General features: G+C 39.3%; 1 protein-coding gene across 7 annotated transcripts in view; it reads left to right on the top strand.

Annotated features, from left to right (window-relative positions):
- Nucleotides 1-22,842, top strand: part of LOC124177834 (protein pangolin, isoforms A/H/I/S) — a 131,162-nt gene that overhangs the window by 8,015 nt on the left and 100,305 nt on the right. For all 7 annotated transcript variants that reach the window (XM_046560730.1, XM_046560721.1, XM_046560714.1 and 4 more), the window contains one exon: nucleotides 11,641-11,744. In XM_046560730.1, coding sequence (XP_046416686.1) covers nucleotides 11,641-11,744 — 104 coding nt within the window. The remainder of the gene's footprint in view (nucleotides 1-11,640; nucleotides 11,745-22,842) is intronic.

The following is a 22,842-nucleotide window of genomic DNA, read 5'->3' as shown; positions in this document are numbered from 1 at the left end:
GAAGAGAGATAATTTTACGTGACGCTACAAGAAAAATTGCCATATGAAAATTCAAGTTGGCCACTGGTCAGAGAATCCTGAAAAACCTGAACATGTCACGGAATTCTGAAATTCTGGAATAGTCGGGGAAATGTCAGGGGTTTTTGCGAAAAGTCAGAGAATCCTTTGTTATATTCTTCTTTCGTACAAATACGTCCTACAATTTTTTTAAGCTTTAGATAAATTAGATCGAATATAAACTTTGTTTATCATCCCCGGAAGTTTCTCTTCAAACTTTGAAAAACGATTGCGCTCATCGGCTAGATGGGACAGTCTGACCCAAGTAACAATTCTCACTTCCAATAAAAAAAAAAATTACATGGAAAATACGCGTATTCTCATCAATTTGCTGCGAGCAATTCATCCGAATTGATCAGGGAAAATTTTAAGATTATTGACTGGACAATCATCGGAAAGTCAAGGAATTTTCGTGATGGAGATAGTGCCCACCCTGGCAAATGAAGATCTTGCAGGGTATAACAAAAGTTGGCAACTGGCACTGTATAACAATAACAATGACGATGGTAATCGAAAATTACACACGTAATGACGCGTATTAACCTGTGCCCGTGCAGCGGTCTACGGAATTGGGAAAGCGGTAGGGTGGCTCTTATCGACCATGCGGGGATTAACATAACATAACAAGCTGCGATACTATCTCTTTTATACATAGATATATAGGTGTGTGTGTGTGTGTGTGACATATGTATATGTATAACTACATGTACTGAATATGGCGCAGAGAATTCCAGGAACGACAAGTGACACGGATCCATGTCTTCTTCGGCGTGTCGCGCTTCGTTTGTATTTACCTATACGTACGTAGGGTTGTTACATCCGTCTTTGGCGATAACGAAGTGGTTCTTTTTTTTTTCCTTATCTTTTCTCTGTCTTCACTTCTCTATTAACTGTCATATTTTTTTTTCGCTTGAATTTTCTTGTTCCAAGACACGTTTTTACAACGTACATACTTTAGTTATTACACGTTTAGTTTTTATTTTATTTTTTTCTACTTTCACCTTCTCCTTCCGTATCGTTCAAGTGTCTCTTTCGGCCCTCTTCTGCTTACACGGTGTCGCTGAGCACGTGTGTAACACGGTACACCATCGTAAATGCCGACGACGAAGACGAAGACGAAGACGACGAACGGCATCGTCCTTGTTTCTCTCTCGTTTTCCTCTCCTTATTCAACGTTGTCGTTACTCGTCGGTTGGAAACATTCGAGTCCGCGTGGCGGTGTGCATGAATTGAAATTGCTTCGTTAAGTCACCCGCGCGTGGAATCCTCTAACTTCTCTCCTCTCTTTGACGTTCTACGTATCCACGCGGCGTTCGCTTATAATATTACATTATATAGAGACGAGAGAACGTTATCGAAAATTTTTGTTTCCATTTCGCACACGCTTCTCGCTTCCTTTGGTATACGTATACACTTAGTTTACATTTTGTCAAACCTGAAAGTCGTCACACTGTTACAAAGGTGGGAAAAGAAGATGGAAATCATCGATGAAGAATCCTCGACGTTTTATTTCTTCTTTTTGTTTTCTATAACATCATATTCATTCTACCATTAAGTTTTTCGCTAAATTCGTTTCTTTTTTTTTTCTTTATAGAATCATGCGTGAGAAGCAAACAAATGTTGAGAAGTTACCGACAGTAAATTATTATACATTTTTTTTTTCACCCTGTCTTTCTCGTGTAAAAGTAAAGCTGGTAATAATAACTCAGCCTGTACCTAATTAAGCAGCGGCAAATTTTAATCCATTATTTTTGATTCCGCCTCGCAGCAAGATTATTATTATCGTTATTGTTATTATTATACCTCCTCCCGCAGCGTTCGTGTTTGTTTGCATACGAAGGTTATGTACGTATACGTATGTAATATAATGGGCAATATAACGAGAGATGAGAGAAGAAGAGGGAGTTCAAGCAGTCCAATTGATCTCGTTGAAAAAAAAAAAGATGAAAGAAAAAAATACAAAGTGGAAGGAAAAGGAAGAGAAAAGACACCGCGTTGAAGAGGTGCTAAAATACTTCTTTTCCTTCTTCTTTTTCCATCTCTTACACTTTCGTCATCGAGGGAGGCTAAAGAAGCTGAGGAACGGCGAGAGACGAGGGGGACGATCCGGTGCTTGCAGGCTTTGCTGCGACGCAGGAGGAATTTGCCGCTAATCTTATCGGTCGAGAGAAAGTGAGAAAATGAGAAAGAGAGAATGAGAATGCACGCTGAACGAGGCGGAATTTGAACTCGCGTGCAGTGAAACTTTGGAGGATTTTTTACGACTAGATAACGATCGTTGCATACACTTTGCCGATCATTTTATATTCTCCCGTTTTGTTTTTTCTTCTTTCAAATGCGTATCCGGTTCAAAATTTTAAGGAAACACATGTTGGGATTTTACGTTAATTATACTGTTGAAAAATTGAAAATCAATACTGTTGATGATTTTTGAACAGGCCGAAGATTGTAGCGTCATTGTAACGACGCATCTTTGTAAAAAGTCAACAAATTCAGTTTTCGTAACAATCAACCTCTTCGCCTATTCTAAAGATGCAGAATATTGATTTTTGTTTCAACATTTCGATACATTGACATTACTAACACGAGTCTCGTGATTTTTGTGTGTACGTATACGAATCGCCGTAACTTTTTCCACTTCATCAACCACCTTGGCGGAACTGATGACAGTGATGAGCCTTGTGTGTCGTGATAAAATTGTACACCATGTACGTGTATTACGAATAAAAAATATAAGTAAAAAATAACTCGAAGATGGAAAGAAGATAGATATTTATCGGCCAGTGTTACCGTTTTCGCGACTCACATTACTCACTCTGAGTGTAAATCTCACTCACTCACTCGCTTATTCGATCACTCGCGCCGCGTTGACTGGCTGCTTCGCTACTTCGATGACGTCACTTATAACTTACCACCTACCTACCTACCTACCTACCGGGCTTGTACAGTGCAACGCTATGCGTGCGTGGATATATAACTACAGCATGCGCGCGTGTGTGTGTCCATACCGCGTTATAAATGTACGAAAGTTTTTTACGCTTTCAAAAGTGTGTTTGGATCTATACGCGTCATAAATTCTGCTGGTTTTACAGCGTCTGCAGAGAGGTTATGACAAGGCGAGAGAGAGAACGGGAGAAGAAAAAAAAAAACAGAGAGAAAAAGAAAGAGGAACTTGTTCACACTGCGATTAAGTATACACGCGTGGAATGAAAATCAAAAGTATAGGTATAATATAACTATTCATCGGATAGAAATTTCGTGCTATTATACCTAATATCTACCGAAATTCATTCCAAAAAACAAAAAAGGAGAGCAGATTAAAAGTCTACAAGAATGCCAAAATATAAAAAATCGTCATGGAAGTGTGAAGTATGATAAGCTCGAACTCGATACTCCACCTAGTCTCTTTATTCGTGTTTTCGCGATTTTGTCAAATCGTTTCTAAATCGGTGCTGGGGGTCCCTGGGACCGCGTGGATTTTCGAACGATGCCGAAGGAGCAATAGAAGACGAAGAAGAAGAAGAAGAAGAAGAAGAAGAAGTCGGGGTATCCGGCGAGCAAGCAAGGCCTCTCCGCGCTTTCTTCCTTCGCGGCGTTGCCGTAACGTCGGGTTCGCTCTCTCTCCTTCTCACCCTCTCTCGCTCTCTCTCTCTCTCTCTCTCTTTCTTTAGGCGTCGTGTGTGTCTCGCCAGGAGCGAGCGGAGCGAGCGAAGAGAGAAGGTCGGTCGAACCGGCATCCGCGCCACAACCGTCTAGCCTATAACCAACGACGCCGGCGACGACGACGACGCTGCAGTTACACGCGGCCAGGCAACCACCATACCATGCCATGCCATGCCATGCCATGCCATGCCATGCCATCATCCCATCCCACAAACCGGCGAGATACGAAGCCCAGGAATTGCGCCCATTCCCCCTCCCCCCTTCTTTCATGCTCTCACTTTTCCGTCCGTCTCTCGGACTTGGGCTTGTTGTCGCTGTACCGAAACGACGCTGCTTTTTCTTGTTCTCTTCAGCCTCTTATTCTTGTACTCTCGAGATTCTACTTGCGATCACTCTCACTCGCTGTAATATCGGGATGCGAAATGTGCGATGAGGAGTTAGCTTGATTACGTATGTATGTAACATAATACGGGTCAATGCGAGTTTTGGGTCTGGGCTTTAGATGTCAAATTTTGATTTATTCCACGTAGGTAAGAAAAGAGAAAATGGTTTTATCAGATGAAGTTTACTTTTGTAGAAACCTGACGGATATTTCGGATTTTAAGAAAAATGACCTAGTTTCTTAAACATTTATTGTAAATTACGATTGAAGGAACTTTCATTTGAAATACTTTTATTAAAAAGAATAATATTATTTTGATTTTTTATTACCTGAATAATTTAAATCGTGAATCTTCTTCAATTTTTAAATAGCGCACTTACCTGGCTGCAAAGTACAAAGTTAAGAAAAAAATATTAATTTTCATTTCTTTAATATCACTTAACATATAATAATCACGTGCACAAATATGAAACGCAAAATCTTTGCAGACTTGTGCTAGCGAATTTATTAAATTGTTACGATTTCTCCCAAGACTACAAAAGCAAACTTTGAAAGGGGGTGTGCATATTTTACTATTACTTCGATGCGTAACAAAAAAAAAAACTGATCAACTTAACTCAGGCACAAAAATAAATTTTTTTTTTATCTATTCCGAAGATTGGAAGAATCGAAGTGCCCAAAACGTTAATCGTGCTCAACTAGTTATCTCATATTCTTCAATTCTTTTTATTTCAATTTTACCCCGTTATGAGAAGGGTGTCGAAAAGTATGAATAATTATAATCAATCACGTCGAACGCCCCCTCCCCCTTCAAATGTCTACTTTCAATGGTGCAACGATCATTTTCACAAGTTACACCCATCACCATCATCATCATCATTATCTGCTGGCTGCCTATCCAACATAAGTATGAAGTTAGTAACGTTACTACAACGATTCATATTTGTGAGAAATCGTTACTTCGAACCTTTGACAATATCTGAAATTTAGTAAACCATGATACAGACAAAACATATTTATATTTTGAAAAACCGACTCCTCGGAAGTCATTCTCTAATATTGCGCAGCAATAATTTTTCCCTCCCGTGACATTTCGTTACGTTAACGTTGCTCGCTAACTTCACAGCATCCTTATTCATTTTCCTATCTGTCCATCCACCTACCCTGTGTACATTATTTACCTCTCCACCTCTCTCTTCGTACACTGTAACGCATCTCTCTCTTTCTCTCTCTCTCTCTCTCTCGCCTCGAGAGTCGCGACGGCAGCAGCACCAGCAGCACCACCAGCAGCAGCAGCAAGGCACCCATTGTCCGTAGTCTTGGGGGCTTCTCTTGTTACGGCATACGAGCGTCGGCCGAGCCTCAGGATCGGCTTCCCCGCCTCCGCCGCCTCCTTTCCCGACTCTCGCCTCTCGGAGAGACGACGTCTGGTTGCCTGCACATGGACTCCCCCCCTCAACCTCAACCTCATCCTCATTCTCATTCTCATTCTCATTCTCATTCCGATTCTCATTCTATGCGAAACTCTCTTTCCAACACTCGTTTGTCCGTTTCGTTTTCTTCTTACCAACCTGCGACCGGCAGGATCGGATGTGTAGGGATATCCAAAACGCTGATGTATATATATGTTAATGTAAAAAATTTGAGTCAAATATTCATCTGCGTAATTGTAAAAATAGTATGTGCAAGTGCCGATCGAGTTTCAATAATTGAAAATTTTTTTTTTTTCAAAATCAATTTACAGAACTATACTCTTTGGTATGGCTAACCTCGTATATATTGTTGCAGCGGTAGTTTTCAATTCGATGTGTATAATTACTTCAAATTTTACTTGATCGAAAAAGGAAGAGGAAAAAAAAACGAAAAAAAAGTGCAACACAATTATTTTTACTTTCACTGCTTTATACGTACGTATCTATCAAAAAAAAAAAAAAAAAAGATTTCAAGATCCAATACACTCTTGCAACACGTGATTCTTCAAGGATCCTTAATTCTGACTCTTAAATAAATTTTTCCCTTCTCAGGGATATCTTGTCGTCTGTTCGGAGTCAGAAATTTATCTTTTCTTGCCCTTTTTTTCTCGGAATAATCTTCCGAAAGACTGAAAGGAGGATGACTTACAGCGAAGATATATTTTTAGGCCTTGAAAAACCCTGCGCAGAGTTTCAGTTTTTCATACTCATCGGTCTCCCCCCCCCTTTTTTTTTTTGCCCCTTCACAAGAGCAGGGCAATAGCTGTCAAGCACCCTGTGTTTGTGTCAGTGAACTTTGAACCGCTGTTCACCTGTTATGCCATGCAAACAGCTCATATCTATAACCTGATCCGGTAGAGATGTTTTGCACTTGTTACAGATTTTTGAAAATTTTTTTTTTGACATTACAGGACGCAGGGTGTTAATTGATCTTTGTAGATTCGGTACGGATAATTCGGTATTGATATTTGAACTTTGACGATCACTTTTTCAATCTGTAGTTACGTTCCGTATTTATATATCATGAAACGTAGAATGAATCTCTTGTTTGAATAATTTATTTTACATAGGTACACACTTCCTGGTTAATACTTCGTTGCGTTTTGGATCGTGATCTTTGGGTTGAATATGAATGTCAGGAAAGAAATAATAATTGAAGTGCTACAACGCGATTCATTGCTAATTAAAAAAGTGTGGAAAAACGGGAAAAATCAAATGAGTGCAATTTTTCTTTTAACGTAAACAACCTTTTTATGGGTACCACGGTGGAAAATCGTGAATCATTCTTTTTGAAACATCCCAGTACTTATATATTTTCTCACGGTTAGATTATTTGACTTCACATATTCTGTGATTCTTTCATCTTAGTCGTTTTCCATTCCTTCAGAATCGTCGAAAGGATTTTTCAACTCATTTCCAAAGGGATTCGGGCTTTGCGGACCTGTCGTGACAAGAAAGACAAGGCGAAAGGACGATACGATCGGATCCATTTCTTCTTACCACGATCTTAAAACCGAGACTAATTTCATTATTACCGTATCAAGCTATATATTGGTTCGCTAGAACGGCTGACGACGAGAAGAAATATCCTTTTGTTATTTTCTTATCGTTACCTATCACAGACACATTTATAACATATAGCTCGAGCAACAGAAGGGAAGCAAGACTCGCAATCAGTATATATGCAATATTGTAGCGGAAGAGATTAATTGAACTGGGGAATCAAAGGAAGCATTAGTAAATCGGTCAAGTTTATAGAATTCATACGCAACTTAATGTTTATTGTAATATTTATACGCTCGACAAGTCAGGTGTCAGATCGTGGAAATTTCGATCTTTGTTCACCAGCTTCCCTTGACCCAATTGAAAGAATCGTTACCTCATCTCCTACCTTCAATCCCGTGATCACGTTTTTCTTTTTTTTTTCTTTTTTCTATTCCCTTTTTTCTCTTACGAAGAGTGGATCCTCCTCATTCCTTGGAACGGCCCTGCCGCACCGCTCCAGGGTTCGGATAATACTTATACCCACCACATACATATATTCGTCCAGCATTATACCTGTGAGATGGGCTTGAGAACCTCGGGGTCTTCTCCCTCCCTCCTTCGCGCTGCTAAACCCGGCGTAGGATGCTGCAGGTTGGCCGAAGACGACGACGACGGTGGTGGTGGTGGTGGTGGTGGGTATGCCGTTGATGGACCAGAGCTAATCTAAAAATCACCGGAACTTCACAATTATAGTAATTTACCAGCCGACAACAAGGTGTACACACTAGCTTGTCCATTATAGCCTTAACGCCCTGCCCTTCTTCTTCTTCTTCTTCTACTTCTTCTTCTTCTTCTTTGTCTTCGTCTTCTTCTTCCTCCGCCCCCTCCTCCTCCTCCTCCTCCTTCTTATTCGACTCGTCGTCAGCTCTCTCTGATTGCACTCCTTTGCCAAAATTTATTACGAGAACCAGATTCCTCCCCCTTGAGCCTATGTCGGTTGCTACATGTAGGCATCGCCGATTTGTGTGTGTGTGTGTGTGTGTTATGCACGGGTACGCACATTTTACTTGCTCTCCTTGTTATACATTTGATGGAATGGCGATTTATATATTTATTTTTAATTTTTTTATCGCTGATGAAGTAAATGCTCTGATAATATATTCGGTCCGTATGTTGGACGAAAATTGAATCTCTAGTCAATATTCGTATGTTAATTACAAAGAAAAGAGTAAGGAAGATTTTTTTTTAATGTAACCGACTTTTTGTGAAAAATTTCATGAAAGATGAAATCGATGGACTAAAACTGTAATTCTGACCTAAAAAACCGCGCGTTGTAAAATCGTCGTCGACACGATATACTTGACTGGAAAATTCAACCCGTTGTGCGATAGATGAGAAAATAAAGAATATACATGTAAGAATGACACATGGGAAAAAAGAGAGGCGAGAAATAGAGAATGGAGAGAGAGAGAGAGAGAGAAATATATATAGATAGATCTATTATTACCATCCGAGTATTATTCCAACAAGACGGAGAAGTAAACAAACTCAGAGGAGAGCAAAGCTCAAAGTTTGTGTTTGCAGTTGTGCGCTGCTTGCGCGCAGGTTGGGGGGCTTTCCTTCGAGGGTTGACGCGTATTACAGTCGCTTCGTCGACGACGACGAGGATGCCCAGGAAAGAGGGCCCAGGGAACGTTGACGGCGCGAAGAAGGGGTCTGTTTACACCCACGCGATACACATGCAGGCCGTGCAGGTCGCCTTCGCTTATATTATACTCATCGAGGAGGAGGAGGAGGAGGAACTTGGGAGGGTCTTTCAGAGGGATGCGTTATAAGGAGACAGGAAAGTTGAGCCGTTTAGAATCGGGGGATGCGGGACGAAATGAAAAAGACACAGAGAGAGATAGAGAGAGAGAGAGAGAGAGAGAGTAAATTAATAGGAATCTACCATGCAGGGTGTCCAATTGTCAGGGAAATCTCTGAAGAATCGGGAATTGTCACGGAAATCGGGCACGTGTCGAGGAATTTTTGGATTTTCTTTCTCACTTTAAGTGTTGTACGATTCTTTGAAAATATTGAAGGGGTTAGTGAGAAAAGGGTACAAGTGACGAAAAATATGGTTTTATGTACGATTTATGAAAAATGTGAAGATGAAGTACTGAAAAGCGTCAAATACTCTCAGGTCGGTGTTTCTACCGTCACGTCTCGAAAGAATGGCTAATCCTAATCTTCGGTTAGTTTCTTATAATTGGAACGTTTATTGATGTATTGTAATTGTTTTTAAGAAAAATTGGACTACTTTAACTCACGACATCGACATCTGACGTATAATTTTTAACTAATTTACATGGAAAAGTGCATTTATTTAGTCAAATCAGGTTTAAACGAGTCCTGGAAGAACGTTTATTTTCGTCTGGAAAACCGGGAAATGTCAGCGAATTTGATATTTCATTGGCACTGGGCAACCTGCCTACGCTCATTGTACGTTAGATTCCACATGTGCGCATTATAGTATACGCAGGGTATTGTTATACATAGATGTGCATGCATAAAGCGCTTAAAGATGGCGCGAAAAGAACTATTGTAACTATATGGAGATGCGGCGAAGCGACCGGCGAAATTCTCCGCTGAGTTAGCGAGTGAACGGGTTGGTGCGAATGAGAGGTAAAAAAAACGAGGAAAGAGAGAGAGAGAGAAGGAAATTCGCGAGACGATATCCATTCAACGGACTTACGGGCTTAAACGCGACGACGGCAGAATTATACAAGCCAAGAATGTTGCTGCGAGGGTTGAAATAGATATCTAGGGTAAGTTATATTCGTGCATGCAGGGTAAAACTTGTACAGCCGTGTAATCTGTGGATAATCGCGTGAGTTATACAGCGGCTTGAAAGTATTTTGAGGAATTGAGGGAATGAGATGAGAATGGAAACATATAGATTGAAATTTATAGGAGAGGGAGGACTATCGTACGTTATATAATGGAGAAAATCTAAACAATGTTTACTTTATTTACCGTTCAGTCACGTCTTTCCTGTTTCACAATATTTTTTAAGAGTTTGTTTAATTTTAATTTTTTTTTTTTTTCTTCAGCCTTTTTTCTCTCTTGTTATTCATCTTTTTTAACGACCGACGAATTCCGCGATTCCCGATGATCCTGCATTTGATGTTGGCGCAGCTGAGGAAGCTTTAAGGTTCTTTGCTCGAAAATTGCTCAAGTTATGTTTCGCAGTTTATTAAACTCTGGTGAGATATATAATTGTAATAAAAAACTGACATGTTTCGTTGAAATGCGAAAAGGGGAACCGCGACGATTAAGAAGCTGAACGGGGAGATAAAGTGGTTCTGCTAAAGGGTAAGAATGGCGGCGAAGGGGAAGGAGAGGAAACGCCGCGTGCCGGACTCGACATCGCATCGCATCGCATCGTATCGTCGCGTTGAAATCCTAATTGACTGACAATGAGATGATTCTTGGCATGGATAGACGTACGCGCGTATATCTATAATGCGCGTTGCTGTACGATTTTCAATGTATTTAGAACCAAGTGAGGAAAAACGAGAATCGGAGTAAACGACGACGTTCTCGAGACGTTGTTTAGAAGTCCGAAAGTATATTTTTGGTATCGGTGGCGATGGCGAATTGCGAAATGATTCTTTCCTATTTTCTACGGGAATTTGAGTAAAGATGTAATGTAATAAATTGTCAAAACGTCTCGCAATCATCGATGATTGGATCAAATTTTGCAACTCGTGACTGATATAATAATAATAAATTTAGATGTATATATATATTGGTTTTTTGGTTTTTTGGTAGGAATAATAACAGAAGTTCAGAGAAAACTTGGACCTAGCTCGGGGCGAAATATTATTACAAATGTACTTTATGGGCGCTCGGTCTTTCTTCACCTGCTTCGAAACGAATAAAAGGGTTGAGATAATTATCTTTTTCACCGTCATTATACACCTTGCGCTTCGATACCTGCACCTCGTGTTATTACACAACCATGATTGGCACAACCTTGCGGACCGGATGCATTACCCAGTTCAACGAAACACTGGGCTTATAGGTACTAAAACTACTCGCGCAAAAACTGTACGCGGAGATGTTCTCTCTGGTCATTTTATGAAACGTAATGCAGTCTTGCGCTGTTCTTCGCTTAAATTTTTACTCTTCGTAAGAAGAGGAAGAAGGAGAAAAAGAAGAAGAAAAAAAGACCGAGAAACGCGAGGATGATGGAAATTTGAGAGCGGGGTAAAAATTCCTAATTTGAAAAGTTCCGAAAGCGGTAAAGTCCGGATTTTTTGGTGGTGAAACTTGGAGTAAAGAAGTCGAACTTTGACGACACGTCAAAGTTTTGAATAGTCCGAAAGCCGATGCTCAAAGTCCCGCTTGATACGCATCGATACTAAAAATCGATGTCTAATTTTCGATCAACCTTTGCAGATCCTCATGTACTTGTTTTTTCCCCTCACACGTTGCGTATGATCATATGTAAATTCTTTCATTTCAAACCCAAGATCGATGACGACTCGTCTAATCCGTTTTCTCTTGTGTCGTTGTGTTTTTTTCGGTGGCGAGCAGGAAAGGTGGACCCTACTCCTCATACCTCATCGTTCAACATGGGCTACCTCGTATCACCGTACTCTTACCCAAACGGCGCTGGAGGACACATCCCCGTCTCTATGGTGAGTCGCTTTTCATTTTTCCTAAAATTCAATTGCAACGACGAGTCTTCGATTATCGCGTATCGCACCCGCTGCTGTAAATGACAAATGAAATTCACTGGGTGTCTGCAAACTATATACTCTGAAAGTATTTGGGAAATCTTCAATTCTCAGGGAATATTGGAACGTCGATCGTCGTCTGGGATTTTTTATAAAATATTTTAACGTCGCCTCCGACAAGAAACGCGTAGGTGGGTAAACCTACTTAACCGACAATGCGATTCAACCCTTCGAAGCATACATTTTTTACTTGCAGTTAAATTCTTTGAAACTGAGTAAGTGTAGAAAGGTTCACGAGGGATCGATCGATTTCAAAAGTGAGATCAGATCAAGGAATCTTCAAAATTGAAAATGTAAAACGATGAAAAACTTGTGTCTCCGATCTAACTTATACCTGCGGTAAATAATAATAGGAGTAATAAAAAATGTAAGGATTTTACTGAATTGCCCAAAAAAACCGCATTTCAGAGAGATAATATTTTCGGGTCAGTCGGGCAAATTTTTTACTTCTGCCATATTATACAATTATACGTACATCATCCCTGAAATCTTGACAGCAGAGCGATGATTTTGTATAATAATTAGTTTCGCGGATGCGATTATTAATGATCGCCGTCGGACCGCCGGCAATTCGGTGTTGTTGGTATGAGGAAGGAAGAAAGAAATAAAGAAAGAAAGAAAGAGAACGGCACGAACCGATGGCTGCGCATACGCGCGTAGCCAGCCAAGCCAGCCCCCCATTAAAGAGTCTGGTGTTGTGTGCGGCTCTTCCTCGGAGTTGATAAACTAGCCGGTCGTCGCCCGCCGCTGATGCAGATGGTCCGGATCGGCGTTAAGGTCTCGATGCGTCCTTTGCATGCACTGCACGCGATACTCGGCGATGCTGCTGAGTCGCCATTCTTCTTATCCCTCTTCCTATACTCTGTTTGTTATTATTTTTAATCATTTTTACCTTATTTCTTTATTTATTTATCTATTTGTTGATTTTTTTGTCTAGTTATCGTTCATTCTCGTTGAATTTATCCTCACCCATTGTTTTCTTTCTTATCGCGTTATTCCTGCAACTCTAGTTCTAATTTTAATTTTGTGTTTTAATACACATTTCATGGCTGTGTGTTACATCGCCTGAGGATACTTGTCCCAGGACGATTAAACGCCTCTCTCCTTCTCTCTTTCTCTCTCGTCGTCAATTTATACATTGTACCGGTAACGGTTCAAAATCGCGCACTAAATTTAAAGTAAAGCACTTCTAACACCAAATGTAACGAACTAGGCGTTGAAGAATAAATAATTACTTTCGCGAGCTTATTAAGTGAATTGTCAAGCGGCGAAATTTAATTTTTCGCACAATGCTTTAATGGCAAAATGTCCGTTTACGGTTTAAGGTCTGAAACAGGTTTGTTTCTAAAATAACGATGGTTGGCGCAGCAACCTTACTTTTATTTAAACGCGCATGAAAGCTATATGCATTTTTTATCTACGACGACTACTAGACCATTAAAAAGGGGGTCAAAGCGGGTGATTTTGATAAGAAGAGGAATAAAATAGTAAAGTCGAGAAATAATTATCCTTTTCGTTTCTTCTTCCTCTATTCTCCAATTCGTTGTCTTAAAACGAAGAGCTTGTGTTTAATTAGAGAACGATTTTTGAATTAACGATTGACGACGACGACGACGACTACGGTGATGTTGAAAAAATAGGCGGGTGAGGAAAAGGAGGGGGATGAAAGAGCGCGTATAACGCGGATGCAACTCGAGTTATACGAGCGAACGAGCTAGTGAAATCCAAAACCCTCGTAGGTTCGTGCATACATACATACATCTATACATACCTAATATAATACGTGTACGTTTTTACTCCTCAAGGTATTGAAACGCGACCAGCCGTTGCATCGCGTTACGCCCACTTTCTTAATTCAAAACAATATAATACACATATAATAATGCCTTCTAAAACATGGCCGTCATCTCATCGTCAGCGTTGCGACGTTTTCGCGTCGAGAACACCGGAGCTTTTCACTCCTGCTCCCGAAGCTTGCGTCCTTTGATTTTCATTTCGTTTATTTTATTTTTTATTTTTTGTTTCACCTCGCGATTCGAGTTCACTGTTTTATTTTTCTACATACCTGCTCTATTTTTGTATTGTTATTATTACATGTGTATATGTATAATTCAAACGAGATCTCGCGCTCATGCATGGTATGTCTTTGCCGTTAACCAAGGGGAGTGGTGGTAGAGGTGGCGGGGGGGGGGGGGGGGGGGGGGGGGTATTTCTTTTTCTTTGCAATTTCTCCTCCTTTTTTTCTTTTTACCATACCCGTGGCGTTATTGGCACGAAGGAAGGCACGAGGAAGGGGTTCGCGAACGACGAGAAGGAGGGCGAACCGGCCAAGCTTTGTCTTTCGCACCAGAACGGAAGACGTGCTTCAGGATTGAACGAACATGCGCGAACCTATTGTTCCTCTATTGTTGGTTATGCGGGGTTTACTGCGACGATATCAGACGACGACGTCGTCGTTATTAATTCGACTATAATACACGATTCCGGGGGGAAGATTTCTTATACAACCTATAACTTACGCGTTATAAACGTGCTCTTGGACTGAAATTAATATTGTATCCGCGTTTGCGGTTATTCGAATACATGATATACGAATAAATGTGATAGAAAGAGACTGAAGGGTAAAAAGTTGAAGGCGAAAGAAATTCGATGCGAATGAGCGATTGAACCGTAAAATCCAAAATACGTGCGGTAAGAACGAACCAACAATGAGAGAAAAAATAAGATGAAACAGCGCGACGATCAATCGATCAACATTGACGCAATATTATGTTATACTGTATGTTTATTCATTTGATTTTTTTGCTTGTCACTTTGTCAAATTATCGACAAAAACATTTTTTCTGCTTCGAAGTCAAGGTGAAGAAACGAATGAATGAACTAGAAACGAAAAATATCAGTTTTGCTATCACGGGTATTTGAGATGATTTTTCTCAGCTACCAGGTTGAGTTTTTTTTTTGTCGAGAAAACCAATTTGGCTTGACCTGATTTTTTTTTTTATACATAATATTTTTCTTCAATTCGTATTGAATTTGAACCGAATATCGCAGAGTTGATAAGCTGAACGATTTAGGTTTTAGTAACTTATTGCTAGAACTGGGAAAATGTCAGAGAAAACTAGGTATTAGGTCCTGGAAAACCGGGAAATGTCATGGAATTTTTTTCCCCCAAAAATTTGTGATCACCCCGTCTTGCCACGAAACGATTCCGAATTTATATTTACTTTCAGCTGCGTGATATTTTTTTTTCTCATCTCCTCTAAAACAACTCTCGTCGTTCGCTCGGAGCGACAGGTTAATTGAAATTGGAGGGGAGGGACCTCCGACTCAACTCAACCTATTCCTCCTATTCTCATTCTCATTCTCATAATATTCAACCCTTTTCTATTCTCCGCCCTTCGGTTTGTCGCATTTGCATATATCTCGGAAATTTTCCCCTCGTTTATAATTATGCATATAAATATGACAATATGGTATAACTTATACGCGCTGATTTTGACAACGGCGCTTTACGGACTAGCAGTCGCAAGCCACCGAGTTTATCACAAAGGGGTCAGCAATTATCACCGATACATATACGTATGTAAATAAGAGGCCACTGCTCGCGTATCCGAGAGAATTTAACGTTCGATAGATAATTATATTATATCCACGTTCAATTGTATCCGACACAGTCCGTCAAGGAATTTTTCCCGCATTTTCGTCCATCGAAATTCGGGCTTTCTATAATCGCGCTGATTTAGAAATTATCGTTTATCTCATCCTATCTTTTTTACAATTTTCAATTACTTTGCGTACGACGTTTTTATATAGAAGATAATTGATCATATTTATTTGCAATACAGTGTGGTTGTAATTATTAATAATCATTGTACTTCCGTGCCGCACGTGCCGCGGTTATTATAAATGAGGACGATCACATTTTTTTTCAACTCGTCTGGTTTTTTTATTTCTTCCTTCCGTTTTATTTATTTGTCTTTTATTTTTCTCAACACATTCACTTATACATTCACTCCACGATATAATTGTCTACCTATTTATACGTGTCACATGTATATGCTGTGCAGGTTTTGCGATGGATGTGTTAATGTATAGTATATAATGTATATGTAATATGTATATGTATGTACCGTAAATCACCGATCGCGATGACATTGAACCGCGCAACGGATACGCGTGACAAATATTTCTTATCAATTATATCGATCTTTTCTCACCAATATACAATAATACATACTCGATATCCTCCCTCGCTCTAAAAACACTGCAGCTTAATGATTTAAAACTGCTTCTCGTATAAAAATACAAATCCGTCCGCGGTTATAATCCAATTTTATGAAACAGCAAAACTTGTATAATCAAATTTGATTTGAGCAGCGATCAGCGCAATAATTTCTAATCGAACCGTGATTATTATACATCCTCCGTTATTTTCTAAGATCTATGGAATTCTTATATATAAATAACTTTGATTGCCGTTTGAGTAATTTGATTAAAATATATCAATATCGATATCTTTAATTAGACACGATAAATACTTCAATCTGTCAATTTCATTCGACTTTTGTTTATAAGGAAAAAAGTTGATCCTTTTTTTCGTCTTGATTTTTTAATTACTCACGACTAATTTAGCATTTTCGATTCGTTTTAATTAATACGCATCTTTACCCAATTATCTCGTTTGAAAACTTCCTCTCATCATACCGCGAATTTCAAATTAATATAATTTTTATACTTACACTTATAATGGCGGTTCGTTTAAAAATTTTTTTTTTTAAGGTGCTATTCTAAAACTTTATGGAAAATACGGAAAAGAAGATTGTCGTAAAACATGCAGGAGGTAGGAAAATATTTAGACGTCGCTACCAATTTTGCAGTATTTTTTATTTACTTTATAATTTTCTACTTCCTCAAGGTTTCACGACAATTTTTTTTTCCAGTATTCGTCATAAATTTTTCGAGCAGTGTCTTGTAAAAAAAAAAAAAACCACGTTAAAAAATTAACCACCCTAATACTCTAATATATACGTACGTATACACCTAATTGAAAATTATCCGACCGGTGTAATTAAGATTTGTTTCGTCTCGTTCTCGTCGCTCCATGTTTCAAATCACATGATAATATATACGACACGTGTATATTATATCCATGGTGCACGACTTCCTGGTAATCGCATTTCGTACATTCGTACATGTCCGTCTAATGACTCTAAATAAGTGCCCATGGGTGTATTATGATTATTATTATTGTTATTATTATTATTATATACAAACACGCGACATGCAAATATCGTTCGTACATCTATACGTATATCATCACACATACTCGACATCACGCACACACGGCTTCGCGCGCTACTTTCAACGACGCACTACGATTATGTTCTCTTCTCTGAAATTCTTATCGCTTTGGTCATGGTGTTGTACAATAAACCTCGGTTCTCGCCGTATACGAAAACTGAGTTTTATCTCAATTTCTTTTCTTTTTCTTGTTTTTTTTTTCCCTTCGTTTCGTTACTTTTTGCAAGAAACAATTAGATCGTGTCTGACCTGATTCCGCGAAGGATTTATTATATCGACTGTCGTAATATGTTGAAGTGGTGCTGCTTGAATAGCAATTGATAAAAAAAAAAAAAAAAAAATAAAGAAAGGACAAAATTTGTGGTAACGAAAGACAAAAAAGAAAGACAGAAAAAATCAATTCAGTTGAATTAAAATTCGTATAAATATTTTCCATCACATTTCCTCTCTCTTTACATCGTGATTAATTTTGATCCGATTGTATACATGTTTATATATATATATATATATTATGTACATGTTAAAAGAATGTCTAACGGAAGCTTTGCGTATATTGTATATATATACATATATATTGGTTGATTAAGGAACGCGCGTCGTATTTGGTTGTATATCAGTATTGTATACGTTATACGTACACAGTTTATCTATCGGCTTGACGAAATACCACGGAATCTCTACACTATAGGTAGGTACGTGTATGTCCATCACATACCGGAAGTGCAGGTCGTAAATTTCCGTGCTGGATTCTTCAAGTATCTGTCGTGTATGTATCTACGCGCTGTATAACCTAGCGTATACTCTATTTGTAGGTATACAAGATCGTATACCCGGTTTCAAAATTATTCTCAAGCAAAACACAATTTTGATTTCTTTAACCTGAAACATCTAAAAATATGCACATACCTTGAATGAAAATCAAAAACCACTATCGAATAATTACATACGTTATACTCGTATGTATTAAAAGATTACGGATATGCGTTATATATATGAAATGATTAGAAGTAAGTGAAAAAACGAAAAAAAGAAAATTTAAATTCAAGCAAAAATAGAAAGGAAAAAAAAAGAGTTCGCGCGGCTTTCGGCAGCAGGCTAACATACTACATATATTACTAAGTATACGTGTATGTCAGGCCTAATATTTCACCTAGGCTTTATGTAATACATATAATACCGTGCGATGTAAAAACACAATACGAAAAGTAGGGAGGAGGATAAGACAGAGATAGGAGAAGGATTGGTTAGCCATCGAGGTATATATTACATACAGACTTATGTATGGCAACAGGTATGCACCGTGTGTATATAGGAGAGAAATACCTTTACTTTATATATATATATATATATATATATATATATACACGTATGCACGGACGGACGCGTATATACGTAATTTATAATACGTATATAATACAGGTGGGGTTGTATTCTTGTTTGTAATAGAAATAGCGAGGCGGTAAGCTATTAGTACGAGAGAAGTTGGTCTCTCCGGTCGAGATATTTTGTGTGAGTCTTCTTGCCTGTGTGTCTGTGTGTGTAATTGTGCATCAGCAGCAGCAGCAGCCACTACACGTCTCACCAACCGTGGCAAGCAAAAGCAAGTCCAGCCTTGGCTCGCTGGCTGGCCTGCAGCCTGCATCACAGGGTTTATTCTACATGCAAGCCCGCGAGCCGAGAGAAAGACGCGTGTATAGTCGGATAAAGAGAGAGGACCGTGCCGAAGAGAAAGAAAGTGAGAAAGAAAGAAGGAGAGAGAGAGAGAGAGAGAGAGAGGCGAGGACTACGACGACGGCTACGTCAGATTAAAGGCGCGTTCGGAACCATTAGCCGCATTTTTATGGCTGGATTATATATTCATTTGTCGAATCAATGGATTATCGATAATCAACAATAACAATAACACAAGCTTATTCTGTTACATAAATATCTCAATAGGCTTGAATAAAATTTGAAAAGAATTAGAGTGAAAGTTGTGGTGGAAAAAAAAAAAACGTGAAGCTTACGAACAAAAATTTATCGAAGAATTTGATTACAATTTTCGTATCGTTTATTATGATTGTATTGAAAGTAAAAGTAAAACCTGTTCAGGCAGAAATTAAACGTCGATACCCGAAAGAAGAGATTTTTAAAAATGGTTGAAGGGTCGGGGGAGGGGGGCGAAACCAATGAATAAAAAAAAATTTTCTTTCCGCAAGTCGACAGGTCGCACAGCGGATGAGATAATCGCGAGGCTATCGATCGCGAGAAACGAAACGGCGTAACCGCACCCTGTCGAGCTGTCGCGGAACTTCGTTGACCGAGGGGGGCCCCCAGGGTTAGGGTTGCCTCCGGTTCAGCCTCGAGGGCTGGGTGAAGGGGGGGGGTGATGGAAGGAGGGTAAATGCGGCGGAGGTACCCGAGGCATTGCGGTGGTTGCCAGCGATGAGAGAGGCGTGCCCGTCGTGCCCGGCGTGGTAATAGCGGGTAAGCGGCGCTATTATAACCACGCCGTCAGGAAAAAGCATCGGCGAGGGAAAAATTGACGAGAGAGAGAGAGAGAGAGAGAGAGAGAGAGAGAGAAAAGTAAAGCAACGACAACGACAACAAGGACGAGAACGTGGTGAATGAAAACGTGGGGGGAATAGTGGATTGAAAAAAGAAAACCAAAAAAAGAAAAAAGGGGAGAGAGAGATGACGGAAAGATAAACCTAAATATCTTATTATGCGTGAAGTCATTGAATATATACATATATATACAAGACTTCTTGTCTTATTCAATGAAAATAGAATGAAAAAAAAAACTATGTAATAATTATACATTCTTCCACATCGCGAATAAAACAAAACAAAGTATGGTGTGTATATATATATATATTTATTTATTGATTGCATAAAACGCCACGTTTGCGTGAGTAGAGTGTCATTTATACGCAATAAAATGCGTTTCGAATTGCACTTGCATCTCCGTGTGTCCGTCCGTCTACTATGCCTGCGTGTGCCTGTGTTCGTGTAACGTTTACACCTGATGAATAATATGCCGGGCGCGCATGCCGCATGACCACGGGAAGGAAGAGTAATTTCGTCGCGTCATAAGTCAAACGAACGAGTTAGGCTTACTATACGTATAGGTGTAGTATAAGTTATACATGCATATAGGTACAACAAGCACGCGCGTCCTCGCCTTTTGTTGAGTGATTTTATTCAATTAATTCATTAGCTAATTAGTTCCTCTTCCTTTTTCATTTTTTTTTCTTTTTTATTTTTCTGGGAGTTTGTTTCTTCATTCCCTTTCTTCAGTCTTTGTATGTAATGGGTTTAATCATGTAGGAGAGTTTCATCATTACGTCTATCGTGTTATCACATTATGACGTTCCAAGTGTGTGATCATAATAGGTAGAATCTTTAATTATTGACTACGATTTATCGACAACTGACGGATTTTTTTTTCTGTTCTCTGATACCGTCGTATATTATAACTTTCTGATTTTCGTCTTATTCTTTGATCACTGTTATTATCAAATCTCGACGCAGTTCTAATCTCTCTTCTCCGTCTGGCGTGATATATGACGTATAATAATAATAAAAATAAAAATAATAATAACCTTGCTAAAATATGGAATTGTATATATTTCAATAAAATTGTGCGTTTCATCATTTTGCGTATAATCTATCTACACACATGTAGACGGTGATTCAAACGAAAATTGATCGAGACCGCGTGGTGCAGTCTCGTGGTGCGATAATAATTAGTCGGAATCTTCTTTGACTCGATAGCGATGCTGTTTGTGCATCATGCGGTGCATGTACGGGGCGACGATGGAAAAATAACTTCCGTGTTTAACAAGACAATTTTTAACGCCTCCGCACGCGATGCTAAATAATATACGTCACACACAGATGCACACACACAGGCGTACAAATATGACAGGTGGACACCGTCGGACGATGGTAGAAAAAGAAATGTATCATCTCTGTGAAATGTATAACCCAGGGGAAAATGAGCAGAAGAAACAGAAAATGGAATGATAAAAAAAAAGCGCTATCGTTTTCAAAGAAATAGCAAACTTCGTTGGTTTTATTTATTTATTTATTTTTTTTTTTATTCACTTTTAGTTTAAATCAGGGAAAGAGATGAAGCGAGGAAGAGAGAAAAAGAGAGGGAATAAGAAAAAAAAAATAAAAATATAGAAGAAGCGAAAGATACGACCGACAACGGGAGGTCGGTGGCAACAGCTGCGCGAGACAACGGTATCGTTGTTATCGCCGAGCGTTCGTTCGTTCGTTCTTCTCTCTTCTCTCATCTCTCTTCTCGAGTTGTATCTCGCGCGAGAGAGGCGAGAGTGAGAGAAAAGAAGCGGAGGCCTCCTCCTCCTCCACTACTTCCAACTCCACCAGCGAACGCAACCGGCATACCCGGCACCCACGCAACGCGCACCATTCGAAATCCGGTCTAGCCTAACGTGGTGTTAATTAAAACAACCGACAATCGCGACTACGCGGGGTGTGGTGCACCTTATCCCCGTAGACGTGGACAATCCATGGTGGTCGGGCGTACTCCTTTCTGCGTTCGAGTTTCTCCTTGTTCATTCCACGCGATCCCCCCTGATCGTTGATTACACAACCGTATTTGAGAAAACAATTTAAGTACCTTTTCCGGTGGACTAGACCAGCATACTTATATATCTCTTTGGATATGCTGATAAGAATGACGCGGAATTATCGATTTTTTGAAAACTATTGATCGAAACTATAAATTATTATCAAACTTTTCCGCTGTCAAGACCGCGTGCTGAAATTTACGAAATTTTCATTTCATATTCAAATAATCAATTTATTTTTATCGATTCAATCGAGACTTGTTCGATTATTTTTTTGGATTCGATTAATCGGTGCATCGTTTATTTTTAGCTCAGTAACTATCGCTACATGCTGAATCAGAATCTGGTGTCAAAACATCGAAAACTTTTCTCTGGATTTCGAAGGACCTTGAAGTGTATTGAGTTTGCAAAATATGACCGCTTTTTCATGATTTCAATTACATAGGTACTGACTTTTGTTATACAAGTTCAAATTTTTCCGGGATAACGAATTTTCGATTATCATCCTCGTCGATATATTTATTCAATTGATAATACTTGGATATTCAAAAATAGGTATTACACGAATCATCTTCCTCGCTTCGTTATTCAATCATCATTATTCATAACTAGGTGTGTGCAGGTACTGAAATTCTTCGGGTCGGGTCGAGTCTGGTAGAATGGATTACTTTCGGGTACTCGGAAATTTCGGATTATCCAAAAATTTCTGGTACCCGTAAATCTCGAGTTACCTAAAAATCCCGACTTCCCCGAAAATCTCGGGCTTACCGAAAATTGTAGAGTTTTTGAAAATTTTGGTCACGGCTATTTTCGCTTCTCCAAAAATACCGGGATTACTAAACCGAACAGAGATTTTCGAAAATTTCTTATGTTAGTTCCGAAATCTCGGACAATCCGAAGGACAACAGTTTCGTAGCCGTCTGAAATTACGAATTCCAGAGGTTCTATTCTCAAAAAATCGGACCAGAGGCTTACCGAGAAATATACTCTCGACTTCTTTCATATCTGCGTCATTAGCACATCGTCGTTAAATAATTTTACCATCGACCATTACAGGGGTGTGCGGGTACTGAAATTCTCTGGGTCGAGTCGGGTAAAATGGATTACCTTCGTACCGG

This window comes from Neodiprion fabricii, chromosome 1 (assembly GCF_021155785.1).
Source record: "Neodiprion fabricii isolate iyNeoFabr1 chromosome 1, iyNeoFabr1.1, whole genome shotgun sequence".
Lineage (NCBI taxonomy): Eukaryota > Metazoa > Arthropoda > Insecta > Hymenoptera > Diprionidae > Neodiprion > Neodiprion fabricii.
Note: the sequence above shows the minus strand (reverse complement) of the source record. Positions and strands in the feature narration are given on the sequence as shown.